This window comes from Poromitra crassiceps (genome assembly GCF_964638095.1).
Source record: "Poromitra crassiceps genome assembly, chromosome: 23".
Taxonomy (NCBI): domain Eukaryota; kingdom Metazoa; phylum Chordata; class Actinopteri; order Beryciformes; family Melamphaidae; genus Poromitra; species Poromitra crassiceps.
The window spans coordinates 4,412,394-4,435,167 of NC_139639.1; the positions used below are offsets into that span (position 1 = coordinate 4,412,394).

The 22,774-nt window shown below is 46.6% G+C and overlaps 1 protein-coding gene across 2 annotated transcripts in view; it reads right to left on the bottom strand.

Annotated features, from left to right (window-relative positions):
* Window positions 1-22,774, bottom strand: part of tns3 (tensin 3) — a 70,223-nt gene that overhangs the window by 24,653 nt on the left and 22,796 nt on the right. Inside the window, exons 3-14 of one of the 2 annotated variants that reach the window (XM_083659824.1) lie at window positions 20,331-20,494; window positions 19,966-20,016; window positions 18,834-18,956; window positions 18,210-18,274; window positions 15,644-15,727; window positions 14,036-14,148; window positions 12,836-12,896; window positions 12,652-12,727; window positions 11,985-12,114; window positions 11,638-11,703; window positions 9,997-10,098; window positions 1,553-2,929 (exon numbers count right to left, since the gene is read on the bottom strand). In XM_083659824.1, coding sequence (XP_083515950.1) covers window positions 1,553-2,929; window positions 9,997-10,098; window positions 11,638-11,703; window positions 11,985-12,114; window positions 12,652-12,727; window positions 12,836-12,896; window positions 14,036-14,148; window positions 15,644-15,727; window positions 18,210-18,274; window positions 18,834-18,956; window positions 19,966-20,016; window positions 20,331-20,480 — 2,398 coding nt within the window. In that variant the 5' untranslated portion in view covers window positions 20,481-20,494. Of the gene's footprint in view, window positions 1-1,552; window positions 2,930-9,996; window positions 10,099-11,637; window positions 11,704-11,984; window positions 12,115-12,651; window positions 12,728-12,835; window positions 12,897-14,035; window positions 14,149-15,643; window positions 15,728-18,209; window positions 18,275-18,833; window positions 18,957-19,965; window positions 20,017-20,330; window positions 20,495-22,774 lie in introns of those variants that run through there. The other variant, XM_083659823.1, reaches the window with a different exon arrangement.

The following is a 22,774-nucleotide window of genomic DNA, read 5'->3' on the forward strand; positions in this document are numbered from 1 at the left end:
CAGTGACTGAAAAGGCAGTGGACATTCTTTAGATTCCTCTGCACAGTGTTTCAACATCACGATGGTGTGTGTGTGTGTCCTTGAACAAGGTCCTGGTCAGTTTGAACATGAGCCATGTGGAAGTAACTTTAGTGAAGGTCTAGAATACAAAATGATGTCAAAGTCCATCTGCTCAATAACCATAACGACAAAAGGAAAATGAAAAAACAAGCACGCAAATACAACGATCACATGGGATTAGGGGTGTCACGATACACTCAGTTCACGATACGATACGTATCACGATACTGGGTTCACGATAACGATACGATACGATACGATTTTAACAATATTTTTTTAAACTTGAATAATGACAATATATGACTGGAAAAGTAGTATTTTATTTGAAATGCACAAATACAAAACATGCTGTTGTGGGAAATTGTTATTACAATAACAACTAGAAAAAACATGAGATTGGAGATAAGGCTTATCTTGAAATAGAATGAGTTACACCGTCACTTAGATTTACTTTGAACTAAAAGGTTTCTCAGCAGTATAAATTCTCATTATGCATCTTCAGTTTTTCTTCAAACTCAAACAACAAGACTTTTCTTAGTCTATTTTTTATGCATCTTCAGTTTTTCCTGTCAAGTAAACAGTTTTGCCAGAAACTCAATTGAATGGTTTCTCTCCTGTATAACTTCTCATGTGTCTCTTCAGAGACTTGTTCAACTGAACTACTTTCCACACATTGAACTTCAACAAACAAAGACGTTTCTTTGTCTACTTTTGAAAAAAAAAAAAAAAAAAAAAAATTTTTTTTTTTTTTTTTTTTCACGATATGAGATTTCATCTCAACGATACATATCGTGACGTTTTACTATCGCGAAATTTCGTGGGACGATATATTGTGACACCCCTACATGGGATCGATGAGAAGTGTAATTTCATTCACGTTCCTTATGTAAGCGATATATATATCTGTATTCCTCAGCACACGATCTCTGCAGTCAAACTGCGAGACACAGCGGTGGTTCAGAGAGGCCGATGACAGCTGCTCTCTCCTTGTCTTCAGGTAGCGCTCTGATCCCCTCGTCAGATAGCTGCACACAGACAAGTCTCGACGGGGCTCTTTCACCTCAGGAACATGCTGAAAACATCTAAAAGCTGGCAACAACCCTGCTTCTTCTGCTCCACTCAACACTCGCATTCGCCAGGTGTGGAGAGCGACCGACGAGGGCTTTGTGAAAGTTAACTCTGTAGTGAGGGGAGGAGAGGAGGTGATGCTGGACGCAGTCGGAGGAGCTACGCACAGCGTTAAAATCTATCTAGCATATTGATTCACATCGTTTTATGATGGGAAAAGTATATCTTTCACAATTTTTAATGGGAAATCAACTTATCTGGCCTCATATACTGTACTATTGTCACTAGTAGCACATTTTCACCACCGCATTGCATAGATGAACTCACCACAAACTACACTTCCCAGACAACACCACACCACACCACACCATCACCACCACACCATCACCACCACCACCACACCCAGACTGTCTGATGATCTTACCTGTCTGCTGCGTGCTTTGCAGGGTGGTGGCGCTGTTATCGTTGAGTCTGTGATTGATGCCGTTGGCGCATTTGGTGGCCGAGCCGTTGACGTGCGCGCCGCCGTTCCTCTTGATGGAGCTGGAGGAGCGGGTGGAGACCGGCACAAACGTGGGGTCCAGGTCCATGATCAGCTGGTTGAGTTGGTCGATGGAGTTGTCGATGTCCACCGTCAGAGATTTGAACTCCTCGTCCCGCTTGTTGTTATTGTTATTGTTGGTGGTCGGCGGCGGCTCGGTGTGAGTCACCGATGTTCTCAGGGCTTCTTCTTCGTTGGTGTCCCGGGCGTGAGTCCCTGCTGTTCTCAGGGCTTCTTCGTTGGTGTGAGTCACTGCTGTTCTCAGGGCTTCTTCGTTGGTGTCCCGGGTAGGAGGCTGTGCTTCAGCGGGCAGGCCTGCTTGTTGAGGCGGGCTGCTCCCTTGCTTGTTCCCTGATGGGTACCTCTCTGTGTTGCTTCCGTCCTCGGGCATGTAGGCGTACTGCTGTGCGGCTACCATCTGCTGCTGGCGAACCCAGGAGTGCGTGGAATAGCTGCCCTGTCTATAAACATGCTGCTTGGGCATGATGGACGCGCTGCTGGGAGGAGTAGTAGTAGAGGAGGAGGTCACAGAGTTGCTCTGCGGGCCCAGGTAGCCCCTCGGCACCTCGGCGTAGCCTCTGCCAAACACCTCCACCTCCAGGTGGTGGGCCGGGGCAGGGTGGTGCTGCTGCTGGAGGTGGTGGTGGGGCTGGCTTTGGGGCAGCTGATGCTGATGCTGATCCTCTCCTCCGGGACTCCCGAAGCCCTCGGAGAGCAGGGAGTTCTGGCTGCTCTTGTGGCAGGAGGACGACAAGGTCCCGAGGCTGTCCACGCTGTGCAGGTCGTGACCCGTCATGACCTCGTCGTCCAAGATGTCCGTCTCCCTCTCCCTGGGACGGGGGTCTCCGTTGATGTGCACCTGGGCGGGGACTGTAGTACGCTGGATGCTGCCCACCCTGGGGCCTCCTTGGTCAGCCATCTCCTCCAGGCAGTGGTCCTCAAGACCAAAGCCACTCAGGAGGCGCTTGAGCTGGGCCTTCTCCTGCCGGCTGGGACCCTGGTTGGGCCGGGTGCTGGTGTTGGTGGTGCTGGTGGTGCTGGTGGTCGTTGGTGTGGGTGTGGGTGTGGGTCTGTCTGCCCACAGGGAAGTGCTGGACAGGCCTGAGTCACTGCTGGCAGAGAGGGCGTGGTCACTGTGGTCAGGGCTGGAGGTGGTGGAGGTGGTGGTGGTGTGCGCCCCTCGGCCCAGCGTGGACGCTCCTCCGTTGGGGCTCCTCTTGTTAGCGGCCTTGTCCTGGTTTAGGCTCTGAGAACGTGGCACTGCAGAGAGAAGAAACGCAGCGCTTCATACAGTCAGCTGGGATGGGCACACACATATGCACACGTAGACGCACACACACACACACACACACGCACACCATGAACTCACGCAGACTAACACAAACAGTACAAAACCGTACAGACAACACAGGACTACGTTCACACGCACAGATAGGCTATCCCACAAACAAGACTACATCATACAGAACAAGTTACCGACAGACCTCCATTATCATATCATCACTGACAAAGACAACAGGCATTTCAGATTAGACTTGCAGTAACTAGGAAACAGACACATTCACAGAGGAGGAAACCATGTTATGAACTGAATTGAGACATCGAAAAATATATGATGGTGGTGCCATCAAAAGACATGTATGTATGTTAGGGTTAATACTTTAATACTCCTGTCAGTGCCCCTGAGCAAGGCACTGGCAAAAGAACTGGAGTTGGTCCCCGGGCGCTGCACTGTGGCTGCTGCACTGCTCCTAGTTCTAGGAAGGTTCCTAGTAGAGGATGGGTCAAATGCAGAGGATGAATTTCCCCATGGGGATAAATAAAGGATAACTTAACTTAACATAATCAGTGCATTTCTTATACAACTGGAAAGCTCGATGGTTTCCATACTTTTTGTAAGCCATCTAATTAAGTCATTTTGTGATCGGAAATGCAAAAAAAATTAATAATAATAATAATTTCAAAAAGTACCGGTATGCTAATCCAACCTATTACAAGTCAACTCTACCTCTACCTGTACCTCTGACCCCCCCCCCCCCTCCCCCACACACCCACCCAGGCCACCAGGTGAACTGACCAGGTGGCAAAACAAACAGACTGGGTGCTCCTCGTGCTGAGATGATAGGTGTGGAGGAGGAGATCCATCTGAAAGCGCTCTGAAAGTCAGCAGGCTGCTGTGGTGGGTCTTCTCACCAGTCTGACCCCTGCATTCCTCACCATGCTGTGATTGGGCCACCCCGCTCCCCTCCGCCTGCCCCCTGACCCCCCCCCCCCCCCCCCCCCCCAGCATATGTCCAAACAACCTCCCTTAATCCTCCAAAGCCAAATCAAAATCACAAGAGGTCAGAGCAACACAAGGCCCAGTCCGATCCATCACTGCTCCAGAAGAAGAACTCCCCCAAAAAACCCATGAAAACAAGTTCTACTCTGCCAGACTTTACACACTAGTGCTGCACATTCCAGGTCGCAGGCGCAGCAGCAGCAGCAGAGTGCCAAGTAAGTGCTGCTGCTGCTCCACTGTCACTCTGGCTCTACCTCAACAAAAGAAAGCTGGGAACATGATTCCTGGGCTTCTCCCTCCTCAGCCCGGGCCGGGGCCGTGTGTGTGAAGTACTTGCCTTTCAGTCAGAGAAGAAGCGTGACTGGAGGATCTGAATAGCAGACACGCATGATAAAAGCTCCCCTCCTCCTCCTCCTCCTCCTCCTCCTCCTCTCCACAAAAGCTGGCTGCTGCTGGAACTCGCGTACAAGCCTTGTGCTCAGGCCTCCGAGTGAGGAGTGTGGCCCCGTGCAGGTCAGCTCCGTCGGGAGTAACTCCAGTAAATCCCCCTTACAACATTCCTCCTAGGCAAGGTGCTAACACTTCTCAAGACAGATGTCTTCCCCTTCTTCTGCATGTCCCTCCCTCCCTCTCTCTCTCTCTCTCTCTCTCTCTCCCTCAGGTCTCTGTCATCCTCCTCTTCTCTCTCTCTCTCCCCTCCCCCTCACTCACTCACTCCCCCTCAAGGTCTGTCTCCTTGACGAAAAAATGCAGACAGCCACCACAGCTCTTACCTCCCCCTCCACTGCCAGGTAAGTGCACGAGACAGACAGTCCCCCCCCAGTCTCCAGCCAAGCAGCAAACGTCGAGGAGGACGACGAGGGACCACCGTGCTGCCGACGCACCAGGAAGCACCGCATGACTTTTTCAACCAGGAGATAATGGGTGTCAGGGTCACATCGAGCCCGACAGGGTTCGAATGACTTGCGGCCCGCGCGCACTTTCTCCCTCGGCGGCGGCGCTGAGAAGGTGAGAGGAGTGTTTGCACTCCACACACACACACACACACACACACAAGGGGGGGAACCTTGAGTTCTCCAAATAAGGGCAGAGGAATGTAAACAAGTGGGGCGGGGCTTAGGGGCGGAGGCGGGGCGGAGAGAGCGAGCTGTAACCCGACCTCTTGCCCTGCATCAGGGGACTACCCCACCAGGGAGGGAGAGAGAGAGAGGGGGGGAAAGACTGGGAAAGAGAGAGAGAGAGAGAGAGAGAGAGAGAGAGAGAGTGTGGCTGAGAGAGGATCAGAGGATGAAAACAACATTCCTGCAGCTCCAGACTCTTTCACACCGTAAAAAGACACTTTTTAATTAGACCATCCTGCCTTCTAACTTGGAGCTCTGGGCAACATTTTTATGAAAAGCGGCGGCCAGGTTGTTTTTCTCTCGCTCGTGTGTCACCAAATTACATACGTGCCTTCCCCCCTCGCGTACAATACCAGCTTCCTGAAACAGATGTGCCCTCCACTCAACGATGATGGCCTTCAACTATTGTTTGCAAAACGGACTCGAGTCGTACAAAAACCTAGACGTTTACATCTAGACCTTTCGTCGAACATCTTCTGGTGGTTGTGGCATGGTCTCATCCCAGAACCATCTCCCAACAACAGTGACAGACAGTGCTCTTGTATCACAGGAGGAGGAGGTGTGGTTATGTTTCCATCCCATCTTCAGTTCCGACCATCTCAACACCTCCACTACGCCAGACCCATGAGTCACACAAGCTCAATGATGATGATGATGGTCCTCATCTTCCCTCAGCCCCGGCTTCCATGTCTGCTTCCACTGTGTCAGCGCTCTGGGAAACATCCCATAATAATCCAACAGGCGGTATGTACGTACATGGCGTTGCTATGATTCACTGGAAGCACAGAGAGAGGACATCACGACCAAGGCGAAGCTGCTCTATGGGACGGGTATACGATCAATAGATATGAATGAATAGACTCTAGAGAGGCTACTGAGATGCTAAGAGTGACATTAACTTTTTTTTTTAGATGAGCATGAACCATTGCACATCACTTTTCACTAAAATGGTAAATGGTAAATGGCCTGTATTTATATAGCGCTTTTATCCAAAGCGCTTTACAGTCAGGAGGTACATTCACCCATTCACACACCGATGGCGGCAGGCTGCCACGCAGGGTGCTGGCACACCAACGGGAGCAATTTGGGGTTCAGCGTCTTGCCCAAGGACACTTCGACGTGCAGACTGGAGGAGCCGGGAATCGAACCACCGACCTCTTTTATCCAAAGCGATTAGTGGACGACCCGCTCTACCTCCTGAGCTACAGCCGCCCTCAACCATATCGATATCGTGGGCGTCCAGGTAGTGTAGCGGTAGATTCCCTGCCTACCACCACGAGGGGTCGCAGGTTCGCGCAGCCCGTGTTACCTCCGGCTTGGTCGGGGCGTCCATACAGGCACGATTGGCTGTGTCTGCGCCGGGTGGGAAAGCCGGATTGGGGGTACGTGTCCTGGTCGCTGCACTACTGGCACTATATGGCTTCAACTTACAACTCAATATTTAACCCACTTCGTTGAAAGTAACTGGGATATATATTGCGTATCACCATTCAGCCTAAAAATACCAAGATATGGTATTGCCCAGCCCTAACCATTCATCGTTTCTACTGTAAACTGCGAGCTATACAAAGACTCTGCGCCGGTTCAGTAAAAGCTAAACACAGCCTTTCCCCCCCCCCAAAGACCAGTGTTCCCAAAATCAAGCCCTTAATTCACACATGGGGATAAACACACAGTGGGATTTGGGATTTGCGGAAAAGCCATTGAAGTAAATGAGGTTTTCTTTTCACAACCTTAGCACCGCAGTGGCAAGCGCTTTTTCAGACTTCCTGCTTTCTGACCAGCCTCTGATGACTGACAGCTTCTCACAGGAGAAACTGGGGACTGGTAAGTAGATGCAGAATTCCAACTGAGCTCCCCTGTCCTGCCTCTCACATCTAGTGTTTACATGAGAAGACCAGGCTGTAAATATCCACCACATGAAGGCCTTGAATTAAGGCAAAAGAAGAAGAAGGAAAAAAATCACTTTCTTCTTCATGTCTTTTGTTTTGCTTTGATGGATTCCTAATTGTAAGTGTTGGTTCTTTCATTGCATACCCAGAGATGTGCATAAAAAAATCTATATTGATGTGTTGGGGTATATTAAAATGCGAGAGAAAAAAGCCAAAGTCATTTTTGTTGGGAGCTAGCTGAAGTTAGCTTATAAAAACACTGGGTGAAGACTGGGACTGGGTGGATCTATGTTTTAATGCCACCACCACGTCCCTCTATTCTTGGAGGTTGTTGTGAATTCTGTGGTTGAGTGGAGAGATTTGGGAGAGCAACAACCACAGCTAGGACGCCCCGACAGGGTGGCTCTGAGTGTGTGTGTGTGTGTGTGTGTGTGTGTGTGTGTCTGTGTGTGTGTGTGTGTGTGTGTGTGTGTGTGTGTGTGTGTGTGTGTGTGTGTGTGTGTGTGTGTGTGTGTGTGCGTGTGTGAATATGTGCAAGCGCTAGTGAGAGTGTGTATGCGTTTGTGTGTGGGATGGTTGAAGCATGGCCATTCATTTGATGAAACAACAAAACAGAAATGTCTTGAGAACTAAGTGCTCTCTCTCTGAACCCAGTATTCCCTATATACAACATCGTATTCCCTATATACAACATCGTATTCCCTATATACAACATCGTATTCCCCATATACAACATCGTATTCCCCATATACAACATCGTATTCCCTATATACAACATCCAGTGTTTCCCCTAGAAACATTTTCAGGCCTGGAGGGATTTCAAAACGTACCCCGACCTCAACAGTGGGGGCCGTCGCTGGCGACGCTAAACTTTTAGCTAACCTGTTCACATCTATGTTCTCAACGGCATCCCAAGTGTCATCATACTATGCGATGTGCGAACAGTTGTATTATGGGATGTGCATTTCCCAGGCAACGACACACGTTGACACGTTTTGGAACAGCGCCGCACGCTGGCACGATGCTCCTAAAAGCAAAATGCTTATTGTTTTGAATGATTTGGCATCTTCTATTACTGTCAACACTGTCAACACCAGTATTGTTGTATTGTAATAATAACATGCCATAAAAGTTTATTGACATTTTGGAGAGAGCAGGAAAAAAAAGAAAAAAGAAAATTGCATTTCCTCTTCTGGCCTGGCGGGGGTGTCGTTGGCCTGGCGGGCCCGCCAGGCCTGTAGAAAGGGAGGTAGGGGAAACACTGAACATCGTATTCCCTATAATACAACATCGCTCGCTACACTGCTTGCCATAATAATCATAGAGCAGGCTTCTCACTTAAATGCTGTCTGTGGGCCATTTCATTTCCTTTCCTCACCATAGTAAAATGTCTTGTTTCCATAGGGCCTGTGCAGGTTCCACTCATGAGTAATAACTCCCTTTAGCGAAGATAGCCACATAAACCAAGCTAGTGATGACAGTGTGTGTGTGCATGTTAATGTCATCACACAGCACTCCCTCAGTAACATGGAGCACGGCTGGCCAATCACACAGCGCTCTCTCAGTAACATGGAGCATGGCTGGCCAATCACACAGCACTCCCTCAGTAACATGGAGCACGGCTGGCCAATCACACAGCGCTCTCTCAGTAACATGGAGCATGGCTGGCCAATCACACAGCACTCCCTCAGTAACATGGAGCACGGCTGGCCAATCACACAGCGCTCTCTCAGTAACATGGAGCATGGCTGGCCAATCACACAGCACTCCCTCAGTAACATGGAGCACGGCTGGCCAATCACACAGCACTCTCTCAGTAACATGGAGCATGGCTGGCCAATCACACAGCACTCTCTCAGTAACATGGAGCACGGCTGGCCAATCACACAGCACTCCCTCAGTAACATGGAGCACGGCTGGCCAATCACACAGCACTCCCTCAGTAACATGGAGCACGGTTGGCCAGAGCAACGGACAGGACCTATCAGGCTCTGTTAATACCCTGAGAGCGAGAGACAGAGTTAGACAGAGTTTGTGTATGTACTGTGTGTGTGTGTGTGTGTGTGTGTGTGTGCGTGTGTGTGCGTGCGCGCGTGCGTGTGTGTGTGTATGTGAGAGAGAGAGAGAGAGAGAGAGAGACAGAAGTCATGTTTCCATCAACATATTTTGATGCGCATTTGGAAGTATCACATTAGAAAAGGTTGATGCAAACAGCAAAAACAAAACAACAAACAAACAAAAAATCCTAAATTTCGCAAAAAAAGTGTTTTTACGCTCCTTGAGGTGGTGTTTGCCTATTTTGAAAAACAGTTGATGCACAAAACGGGAGATATGGAGCAAACCATTTTTGATTAAGTTCTGATGTTTAGCCCTAACTGGTATGACTGAGCAGCAGTGATCAGCTGGAGCCTGTGTGTGTGGTGCACAGCTGGTAGCTTGTCCGCTCTGCTGCGATGCCTTTGTGGAAATGCCTTTTGCACGCCGACTCCTACAACTGTTTTGTGCGTCTCGTTTCCCAGATATATGGCGAGCGTGGCAGAATGGACATTTCTCCTGTGATGATGTTGGCGGCCATAATATTTACTCATCACCGCCAGAGAGAAAGAAATACGGCCACCAGCAGATTACATGACATCATAATTATTATTAGCCTACTTCTACTATGGCGAGTAACCAGTGGAAAGCTCTCTCTTGTCTCACTCCTCCCACACACAATCTACTTATTCGCTTAGCAGCTGTTAATCCAAACGCACCTGATTTTTCACTTAGAATTTGCGTGAAACCTGAATGTACACAGGGTGAGAGAGAGAGAGAGAGAGAGAGAGAGAGAGAGAGAGAGAGAGAGAGAGAGAGAGAGAGAGAGAGAGAGAGCATACATTTAATGGCTGCCTAATACCCTCTGGGCCTGGCTCCATTCATAAAACAGACACAGACAGATAGGGTCTGATTCACGAGGCAGACCTTGAACCAGACCTTGACATTGCTATAGAGATGTAGTGAGTCATGTAGGGAGTCATGTACGGTAGCCAGTACCTTCTCCATCACAGATGTTCTGGTAGGAGTCCCATCGGGTTAGAGGATCTGCTGTGTTGTAGTCCACAATAACATCTGCTCCATTCTGCCACCTGTCTGCGCCTGGACCCAACAAACACATGGTTGAGATATCAAGTTGTTCTTGGAAAATACTGTTTGTCTTCTTTCTTTTTCTTTCTTTCTTTCTTTCTTTCTTTCTTTCTTTCTTTCTTTCTTTCTTTCTTTCTTTCTTTCTTTCTTTCTTTCTTTCTTTCTTTCTTTTTCTTTTTCTTTTTTAGCTTCTGGAATGACTGGAGATTTTGTTTTTAAGAACTGAAGCTGTTTATCGTCAATATTTAAATTATTATATTCAATATCTATAATTTCATGCTAAAAAGTGCCCCAGAAAATAACAAGGATTCAGTTTTTCCCCCATATTCTTTGTTGTTGGCAGGGTGGCAGGGAAAGGCATTTAGAGACTGTCATTAGACTGTCACTTAAACTCTCCAGTTAAAGCCAGACTAATGAAATTCTTAGGTTGGGTTTGCAGCTCCGTAAAGCAAAATGAGCCAGGTTCCAGTTCAGGGTTTACAGGCTGCTCCCCTCAAGCTGCTGAGCCACTTCATATCCTTCACTCCATCATATTGGCAGGCGACAGGCAGCACTGACTGGCCAATATCAGATTTTTATTAAAAAGGCCATATTAGCTCAATAGATCGGCAAACCCATAAATTAGTCTAAGCCTAGCAGAAATATTTTCATCGTATTTTATTTGAGGTATTTTGGGGAATTGTGATTGACAGATGCACACATTACAGTTTGACAGATGTAGATGGTGAAAAGAAGCGGCTGGCAACTGCACATGTATCGGAGGAAGCATGTGCTAGTCTACAACTCTCCCCCAGATTGGCAGAGGGGGTGGAGCAATGACCAGGACAGCAGGGGGAATTGGCCAAGTACAATTGGGGAGACAATGTGAGAAAACTCAGAAAAGAAAACTAAGATCAGATCCCCCCCCAAAAAATGCTGGAAAGAGAGGATTTTAGTATTTCTTTCTTAAAAATGAGTCCAAACGATTAATCGAATATAAAAAAAATAGTTGGCAATTAATTTTCTGTCGATCGACTAATTGATGAACCAACTAATGGTTGCAGGTCTACATATAGATACTACATAATAGATATGTAGACCTACATATACAGTATACAGTAGATATATGTAGACCTGCAACGATTAGCACATGCACACGTACACAGACAAACTTCCAAATCCACACACACACACACACACACACACACACACACAACACACACACACACACACACACACACACACACACACACACACACACACACACACAACACACACACACACACACACACAACAACACACTGGGTTGGTCTGGTGTGGGGCTGTGGGAGGCAGTCATGCTGTGCTGTGTTACCTCTCTGTCAGCACGCACTTCACACTACACTTCCCCTGCGCAGCACTCCACATCCTCCTCTCAGCAGGGGGGCGGAGGGGGGGAGGGGCGGTGCTGCCGGGGGCCCAGAGCACCACGTCTGCTTTTCAAACTTCTCTCTCTCTCTCTCTCTCTTTCCCTCTCTCTCTCTCTCTCTCTGGAAAAACGTTTGGAAAAAGGTGAGGAAGTTAAGAAAATACCTGGGATCTTCTCCGGGCCCTCTGAGAACACCAGCTCCACTTTCCCGTAATCCGGAAATCTGGGATCTGGAATGTCAACACAAAGGAATGCCGTGAGCGTGTGGACCATTCACAACCGGGAATACTGAATGGTGCTGCCTGTGATGAGGATTCTCTCCCTCTCTCTCTCTCAGTAAAGCATAATACATGACATGTATGGGAAGAAAAGATTATTGGTCTCAAAAGTGCCAAGTCTAAATTAAGTCCAGACTGAGGCGTGCGATGATGCTGTGTTGGAGCAGAGGAGCTGCTGTAAACTTTTGGAGGCACGTTGAGACCCGTTCCTCAGGGTTTTTCCAGGCTTTTACCTTTGTTGGCCGTCTCCATGTCCTCCTTCTCAAACATCAGGTTGTAGCCCTGCACTGCTCCCGTGTGGAACTGCAGCCGGAAGACGACTTGACGCTCCGACGTCACGTCACTCTTGTGATAACACTTGACCTACAGGTACAAAACACATTCGCTATTACTATTAACACTAAACTACAGCGAGTATTTCAATGAGTATTCATGTCCGAATGAATGGATAGAGAGGCCAAAGTGAAACGTCACTTCCTGCTTCAGCACTGTACCAGAGATTTTCATCCGCCATTTATTTTCCCATAGACATTTTGTAAAATGCTTATAAAAATGGTTTTACTTGGTCAAACCAAACGGTTCAGATATATTTAGAAACAGGAGAGACCACGTAACATTTTACTCTGACAAAAACGTTTAAAAAAATGTGGATTTAAAGAAAATATTTTTTCAATGTTGTTGTTTTTAGTTTTGGTCCAAGTGAAATGTTCTATGGTCTCTCCTGATTCGAAATATATCTGAACCGTTTGGTTTGAACGGGTAAAAATATTTTTATATGCATTTTACAAAATGTCTACGGGAAAATAAATGGCGGATGAAAATCTCTGGTACAGTGCTGAAGCAGGAAGTAGGCGGTCACTTTGCCTCTCTATAGGCAGCATAAACTGTATTCTTCCTCACCATGATGTCCCCTTTTAGCAGCTGTGCAGGCTCTAGTGTGATGCATATTCTGTCTCTGTGGCCGGGACCAATGTGACTGAGACAAAACAAGAAACCAGAGTTGACCTTACCGATAGCCAATCACAGGAAGTCGGCCAGTTGCAACAACCAATCACAGTCAAGTACAGAAAGTCAAACGACTTACTAGACTCCAGAGGAATACACCGCCTGCATTCCCTGGTAGACCTTGAGGTATGGGCGACACACTGAAAGAGAGAGATAGATCCTCAGGTGAACTTGTTACATCATGATACAATGTTGCTAAATGCATTGACGTGTCACCTCACATACATCTGTCTAGACCTCTTGTGGAAAGAGACGGCATGTTCTTAGAATATAATGAAACGTGACACAATATTATAGAGAGGCTAAGTGAACGTCACTCCCTGCTTCAGCACTGTACCAGAGATTTTCATCCGCCATTTATTTTCCCATAGACATTTCGTAAAATGCTTATAAAAATTGTTGTACTTATTCAAACCAAACGGTTCAGCTATATTTAGAATCGGGAGAGACCATAGAAAATTTCACTGGGACCAAAACTTTAAAAAAAAAAACAGAAAAAATATTTTCTTTAAATCCGCAATCTTTTACGTTTTGGTCCGAGTGAAATGTTATGCGATCTCTCCTGTTTCTAAATATATCTTGGTTTGAACAAGTAAAACAATTTTTATACGCATTTTACGAAATGTCTATGGGAAAATAAATGGCGGATGAAAATCTCTGGTACAGTGCTGAAGCAGGAAGTGACGTTCACTTTGGCTCTCTATTACTTTGTCTGAGAGATTTTCTCAAAGGACGAATAACATGATCTCAAATATATCTATAATAACAAGAGATCCCAAGAGATGGTACCGTCCACAGCTAACTGCTGATATGATTCTGTTGTGAGAAAGAGATTTCAGTTGACGAAGCCCTTTCATGCGTCAGTGGAAAGAAGTGAAAACACCAATTTATATGGAAACATGGGTGTGGATTCGCCTGGCTTTACTGGGTAGCCAGAAAGTAGCTCTTCTCCACAGTTCGCTTTATGCAAGTGTCTGTATCTGTGTGTATGTGTTTGTGTGTGTGTGTGTGTGTGTGTGTGTGTGTGTGTTAGAAATAGTTACAGACAGACAGACAGACAGACAGACAGACAGAGAGAAAGATCTAAGGTGCCAGCAAACGCTAAAGTTTACAACCATGCGATACAGATAAGCCTACATCTTGTTTATTGCTACGACTCTGATGTGGTTTTGTCTGGAGTTTTTACACTCTCGCGGGCAGCAGCAGTTACTGTGTTTTCATTGGAGTTGTACAGTAGCTGTGTGTCATTCACGGCAGTAAACAATGTGTGAGTTTTAACCTCCAGTGGTGTCGAAGTTTGGGATCCCGTGGAGAACGATGCAGTGCAGGAACAAAGGGGAGGCGTTGATCTTCATGGATCCGCTCAGAAGACTGTTGAGGATCCAGACGTAGCTGAGATGAAAGCACAGAGGTGGATGTCAACAGGAATTGCAGGAGGAACCCCCAAGGCACAGGAGAAGACATGGACCTTCATGTGACCAAGAATCATAGCTGTTCTTTCATGAATAAGGTCCTCTGTGCTCAACTGGCCAACATGGAGGGCAGGAACCTGCAGGCAATATCCCTTGAACAACATAATCTAAAATAATATAACCTTCAAGTGAAAATTCAGTTATGGTTTCAACTCCTCCTTAAAGGGACAGCTCACCCTAAAATCCAAAATACATATATTCCCTCTCACCTGTACAGCTATTTATCCATCTACCTCGTTTTGTGTTAGTTGCCATCGGCCCTAGAGAGATGTCTGCCTTCTCTCCAATACAATGGAACTGGATGGCACTTGGCTTGTGGTGCTCAAAAACGGCAAAAACATACATTTGAAAAAACTCAACAGCATTGTCTCTTTCCAGAAACCATGACCTGGTTATTCAAGATAATCCAAGAACCTTGTTGTGAGCAGTTTCATGTAGGAACTATTTTCTTTAGACCGAACTACACCCGCTAGCTGCTAGCTAGTTCCGAGTGCCATCCAGTTCCATTGTATTCAAGAGAAAGCAGAAACTCTGCGGCCAATATCTCCAAAACTCAGGCAACTATCCCAAAACGATATACCGGTAGATGGATAAACAGCACTACAGGTGAGAGGGAATATATGTATTTTGGATTTTAGGGTGAGCTGTCCCTTTAAGCGATGCATTGGCCCACAGATCAGCACTGGTCCCTCAGCGATAGATTCCAGATACACTTGGGGGCGGGGCTAGTAGGAACATTTGAAAACCTTTTTCTTGAGAAAGCCATTGTGCAATTGTGGCCAGCATATTCTGCACAGAGAGGCGTCAGTGTGAGTCACGTTGATTCACAGCCACGCACGCGGGATAACATTACACCAGGTCACCATGGGATCCCATTCCTGTTACTATTACCAAACAAAGACTGGTCTATCGGCCGGCCCGACAAAACCGCACCAAGACACGCAAAGTCTATTGTGTTGCTTCAGGTGTGTCTGGGACATGAATGTGGGTGGATGCAGTCAGGACACAAAAGAGTCCAGCGGAGACAACAACACACTAGTCCAACAAAAACACATAAATAGAGACAGTTTGGAGCTTCATTTGGCTACAATATGCTACTTCTCCAGGTGCTAGAAGGAGGGTGTGCTTACAAGCAGTGTGCTTCTCAAACTTTTTCATATCAACAAGTGACACAAATTAGACCCTGGACCCCAATCCCCCATCTGATGAGATTTTTGCTTTTAGATGCTTGATGAAACCCATGACCAAAATAGTCATACATTCTGTCACTGTGTTACTTATGGATGGAATTATAGTGAAAATAAATTGTTCCCTTTTTGGTGGGGACCCCCTGGAACCCCCTAAAGGAACCCCTGGGGGGGTCCCCGGACCCCACTTGGAGAAGCACTGGCTTACAGTATGTTTTAAGGTCTTACCGTTTCTGGGATGGTGTCATCAGAGCGGAGACCTTATCGTCGTAGTACTTCCTCATTGCAAAGCGGTCCAACGCCTGATCAGCACTTTGGAGAGATGCAGAGGAACACATGAAGCACTTCAGGTAATTATGACTCAAGCCGAGAGATTACCAGACTCTCTCCTCCTCTGTAATTGAATGCAGTTACCCCTAACATAAATTAGGACAACGCAGACACGCTCGTGCACACACATGCACAGTGGACACTAACATAAATTAGGACAACGCAGACACACTCGTACACACACATGCACAGTGGACACTAACATAAATTAGGACAACGCAGACACGCTCGTGCACACACATGCACAGTGGACACTAACATAAATTAGGACAATGCAGACACGCTCGTGCACACACATGCACAGTGGACACTAACATAAATTAGGACACGCAGACACGCTCGTGCACACACATGCACAGTGGACACTAACATAAATTAGGACAATGCAGACACGCTCGTGCACACACATGCACAGTGGACACTAACATAAATTAGGACACGCAGACACGCTCGTGCACACACATGCACAGTGGACACTAACATAAATTAGGACAACGCAGACACGCTCGTACACACACATGCACAGTGGACACTAACATAAATTAGGACAACGCAGACACGCTCGTGCACACACATGCACAGTGGACACTAACATAGATTAGGACAACGCAGACACGCTCGTGCACACACATGCACAGTGGACACTAACATAAATTAGGACAACGCAGACACGCTCGTGCACACACATGCACAGTGGACACTAACATAAATTAGGACAACGCAGACACACTCGTACACACACATGCACAGTGGACACTAACATAAATTAGGACAACGCAGACACGCTCGTGCACACACATGCACAGTGGACACTAACATAAATTAGGACAACGCAGACACACTCGTACACACACATGCACAGTGGACACTAACATAAATTAGGACAACGCAGACACGCGCGTGCACACACATGCACAGTGGACACTAACATAAATTAGGACAACGCAGACACGCTCGTGCACACACATGCACAGTGGACACTAACATAAATTAGGACAACGCAGACACGCGTGTGTGCACACACATGCACAGTGGACACCAACATAAATTAGGACACGCAGACACGCGTGTGTGCACACATGCACAGTGGACACCAACATAAATTAGGACAACGCAGACACGCGCGTGCACACACATGCACAGTGGACACTAACATAAATTAGGACAACGCAGACACGCTCGTGCACACACATGCACAGTGGACACTAACATAAATTAGGACAACGCAGACACGCGTGTGTGCACACACATGCACAGTGGACACTAACATAAATTAGGACACGCAGACACGCGTGTGTGCACACATGCACAGTGGACACTAACATAAATTAGGACAACGCAGACACGCGCGCACACATGCACAGTGGACACTAACATAAATTAGGACACGCAGACACGCACAGGCACAGTGGACACTAACATAAATTAGGACACGCAGACACGCGTGTGTACTGTGCACACACACGCACAGTGGACACGAGGGAAAGTCACCGGAGAGACAAGGGATTCCAGCAGAGAGGAAGACAATGCCAGCCTTAAGTCAACACGGAGGACAGAGAGAGGCCGGCCGTGTGTACACAGCACTGCTATTCGGACAGCACTAAAACCAACAGTGCTGCAGCCTTTTCACCCGAGGTCTCTCTCTCTCTTGTTGTCTCTCTCTCTGCCCCCTCTTCATTGTAAATCTATGTCATTGTTTTTCTCTATCTCTTCCTCGACGTCCTTTTGCCCTCTAGTCTTTCACATTCACCTCGACAAACTCTGGGCCGACCCTGAGTTTGCCGGGACAGAGACCCCAGGGGGAGGCTGAGCTTGGGCCAGCTGGCTGGAGGCTATGTGTGCTGAAAAGATCTACATAGTCGCATAACACCCGGCCAAAACAACCAGACACACACACAGCTCTTTCCAATACTCTACTTACTACTACAAAACTACCGTCTCTCCAAATGTTTGCTGCTCGTCTTGACTTTAGGGATGAGTACGTCTGCAGCTGCTCCGACATTGTTTGACTGGCAACGGCTAGAGAATTAGATCTGCCCCCCCCCCCCCCCTTTAGATCAGTAGAATTAGTGAAAGTGATATATCGTAGCCACAAGCTACCGCTGTATCTAACATGCTTCTAGGTTGATTCATGTCATTCTGTACGCCGGTGATTCAGAGCTCAAATTGTGTGGTTTTCCTTTGAATTTGAAAGCAATTGAACTGGTCTGACTCACTTTCTGACTCACCCGTGACCCCAAAGTAAAAGGAGGGCAAATAATTCAGTCACGGTTAAGCGATGACATTGCTTGCGGTCAACAGAACGAGTTGTTAAGAAACGCTGTGGGGTTGTTGTCGATATGGTTTTGCTGCAGAGTGAGCACACTCGTATTACCATCGTAGATCCTCACTGAATGCAGGTTTAAGCATTGTTACATTCGTGTTAACATAATGTGGGAAAATGTGAGACATAGTGGCGGTTTACCTGGCTGATATGTCGGTGAAATGCACAAAGGAGGAGATGACCACACCGATGCGACCCTTACCGCCCTGAAGAGAAAGAGAGGGCGGGTGATGATTCACTCTGCATGTAGGCAGCATTTGTGCTTCAGCTCTGCTTTTTACAAAACAGTGCTTTATAAATGTGTAATAACACTGTAATGACTATGATGTTGAATATTGAATATATATTATATAATATAATTTATTTATAATATATAATAATATATTGTAATACATTAGATATAGATCATATTGGATATGTGTGTGTGTGTGTGTGTGTGTGTGTGTGTGTGTGTGTGTGTGTGTGTGTGTGTGTGTGTGTGTGTGTGTGTGTGTGTGTGTGTGTGTGTTGTATATATTGGACAGCACTTTAGATTTTTTTGTGATTTTGTCTTTCTGCATTTTCTTTGGTCTTCTGATTATTGATGTGACCGCTACGCTGCATACTTAACTCCTCATATGTAATCTGATTACCTACCGTGGCAGTAAAAATGATTCTGATTCTGATATTGAATATGGTATACAGTAACTGCTATTGCAAATGCTATTGTAATTGACATGTTTGATTGAAACAAGAGACTGTTGAAAGCGACCTGTAGATGCTCACCCTACAGTGTATGACCGCCACATGTAGAGGGTCAGCGTTCAGCCAGCTCTCCATGGCCTTGCAGATAGTACAGATCTTATCCAGAGGGGGCGCATGTAGGTCCGGCCAGCCTGTGTCCAGGGTCTGAAAACACACCACACACTCAGAGACAGGGTCTGAAAACACACACTCAGACACAGGGTCTGAAAACACACACTCATACACAGGGTCTGAAAACACACACTCATACTCAGGGTCTGAAAACACACACTCATACACAGGGTCTGAAAACTCTCTCGTAACGGGACAAGCCCCGTCTTTTATTGTCACACGAACACCACAACACATGCATGCGGCCACAACACACTCATGCTGACGGTGGCCGGTGAAAAGTGTCCTCTGCATTTAACCCATCCAGGCATGTCCTTTCCTCCAGGGGGCAGGCCAGGAGCAGTGGTCACTTTCTCGTACAGCGCCCGGGGACCAACTTCGGATGTTGTCGTCACTGGTCGGATGACGATGACGATCTGATCTTCTGCATGTTTTTAGTGGGGGGGTTATATACGGAGGAACCCCCTGGGGGAGCACGGGGAGAACATGCAAACTCCACACAGAGAGAAAGGCCCTTACGACGAGATACCCCACCTGGGCAGTAGGCACTGAAGATATGGGGGGAACACAACCACAGCGCCCACAGTGTCCCAGGCGAGAATCGAACTCAGGACCTTCTGACTGTGAGGCGACAGCTCTACCACTGAGCCACCGTGCTCAGCTCAAAAAAACAGACCTCACCACACACTCAGACCCAGGCAGGGTCTGAAAACACATCTGACCACACACTCAGACACAGGGTCTGAAAACACACCGCACACTCAGGCACAGGATCTTCTTTTGTCCTGACCAACAGTCCCCCCAAAGATAATCAGTTTACTGTCATAGAAGACTAGAGAAATCAGAAGATATTCACAATTCAGAAGCTGGAATAAAATAATTTCAGTATTTCTTTCTTAAAAATGTGTCTAAACGATGAATCCTTTATAAAAAAAATACATTTGGCGATTAATTTTCTGACGATCACCTAATTGATTAATGGACTAATCATAGCAACTCTAGGTTTGAAATTGATACAGGCGACATATTCACGTAAACATACCTTGGGGTTCATTTTAGAGAGATCGTGTCTTTTCTCCGACAGGTTGATAATCTAAAGCAAACGTACAAAACACAGTCAGTGAATACACACTAATATGATTCATTCTCAATCCCAAAACAAGCTACTACTGCACTACACACACACACACACTGATACAGTATATGTCTGCCACGCACTGATTCATTAACTAGCATGAGTGAAAGTATTGATTAAGTATTGATTTCCACCAGGAAATCAATACTTAATAATCAGCCCTGACGTCAATACTGTTTGCCCTGTGACTAGCACAGCTGCTAGCTTGCTACAGCACAACTGGCTTTCAAGGTGAGAGACAGTGTGCAACAACACATGGACAGCTCACTGACCAGGTAATTGTCTGCATGTTTGGACTTGAGCATTCGAGTGACATCCTTCAGGTTGTGTGCGTAGATCTCCTCGGAGCATCCGCGGGGGAAGGACACGGCGATGATGCGCTCCGTGATGTACGTCAGGTCCAGTTCGTATCCCTCCTCCATCGTGAAACGGCCTCCTATAAGAGTAGAAAAACACAGGTGAGCGCAGAGCCTTCAAATTCCCTCGCACCCATTCCCGTTTGGAAGCCAGTGACTTCATCATTCATGTCAATATTTGACGGTCAAAGTCCTCGGCTTGAGTCATTGTGTCCAAGTCGTCTGCAGATATCTTTAGAGATTGACACATTGTAACTATGACACAGAGGCGTTCTTGTTTACGCAGCAACATCGTATCTGCACTCCCGACAGTGTGTCTCTCAAATGTAGCACTGGGGGGAACAAAAGAATATGTTAAAACCTCTTGCATGGCACCGTAACCCCGGCGTTACGTTTCTGATTTTTTGCTGTTCATCTGTCATTTATGTGATTAATTAGGTAGTTAATTCTGAACAATGCTGTTCATGCTACATACCAAATTAACCGACTGAATCTTGCGCATCGAACCATGTCTTCCTTTTTCAGATCAGATCAACACAGCAGAAGTTATAGCTGTCTTTGTACAAAGACAAAGACAACATTTCAGATTATTTGGCTTTTTCAAATGGCTTTTTATAATGGCTTTTTGGCAATCCGCCTAGGTATCTCCCTACAAAAACCACTGCCAAATACTCGTGTTTTGGTATTTTTTCATCTTCTTTGAGTTGGGATGTGGTAAGGCCTGTGGCTATGTCTCCATTGGGTTTCTAGCCATAAATACAACAACCACAGGTAACTGTTTACACTCTAAAAGTGTTTTTTTATTCTAGGCGAGAATCAACCACTGTGTTTGAGCTGGTGTTACTCAGGGTCAGTAACACATAGAGTCATTCTGACACTTGGAACAGAAACTTCAAAGTCTTACCTTTCAGAAAAGGTCAGGCAGTTGTCTGTAACCCTAGCGGTTCAGCCACAGTAAGCATTTGAGTTTGGGGTATGTCGTTTTCACCATTTTCTTCAGAAATAGGTGGCTTTAGAAGAGGGGGATCTCTTTAACATGAGAGGAGATGATTGCCATGTATCTCGACTGCAAAGAGAGTTGATGCACTGCTATCAAAAGATTTGTTGTAGCCAAGATTGTCGTGAATTAAAGTATAGACTATAAAGTCTCCACACTGTCTAGTGTTGTTCACACACAGCGTTTTAAGACACTGCTGTAACATCTCAGCACACACAGGCTCTTCATCTGACTCTCTGACCAGCAGCACCTGTGACTCAGGACGTGGGATGTGTTTTGTGTGTTTCTCTCCATCAAATGACTGGAGAGCAGCAGTCTAGTTAAGTTACCACACTGAAACTGTCAGAGCAACGATGACAAAGACAAAGAAAAACTTCCAACAAACTCCGGTTGAAACCAGTTATCCGCAGCGCAGCGCGCTGTAAATCCCTGAGAGGTGGCGTGTCCCTGTGACCTCGTGGCCATGAACTTCCTGCATTGGTGGACTGGGAAGAGACTGCACGCGCACGCGCACACACGCACACAGACACACAGACACACACACACACACACACACACACACACACACTGTCGTGATTCTCTGCCAATTGTTCTCAATCCAGTGAAGACCGATCACTAATTGGTAGAAACTGCTCTCCGTTGTAAGGGTTAGAAAGTGCAGCTCAGTTGTGTATAACTCCAACTAGCTTCTGCACTTTGATTAAGCAGTTAGGTGGGAACAATTCGCCTAGCTCTAACTGCCGGTTGGTGTTCCAGACTTCTCACCCCAGCTACCACCAGCTTTAGCGGTCTTGTCCGACCAGCCTGGAGACGGGCGCTAAAACTGGTCAAGTCTGTTTTTATGGCAGCTTGTTCCTCTGAATCTTGCACTTGTTATCGACTAGGTAATGTTTAACGGCTGTTTAAGTCGTAGGGGCGCTGCTATTTCAACCAGTAACCATTAGTGTGTCACACGCACCTTTTAACCATATGATTACCATCAAGGGGAATAACACATAAATCATTGTCCACTCCTAAACTTTAAATCCAATTGATTTGTTTTATTTATAGAGTTTAGCAAGGTGCAGCATTAGCATTGATTAATAATACAATTTCATGATAATACAATTACATATTATGGCTGCTAATGAGCTTCTTCACTAATTGGGAAGTACTTATCCAATTTGCTATGGTGGGGATAGACTGAAGTTGTTTCTTCGTCAAGAAACTTCCTCTTCACCGTCAACGTTGAGCGGTATGGCTGAGCACGGAGGTGCTGCGTCCTTTCGGAGTGGTGATGGATAAAAAGAGGATTGATTGATGTGGCCTACTGAGTTTCAGCATGAGCCAGTGGGCCCTTTCTCCTCCAGCCTGTGACTCACTG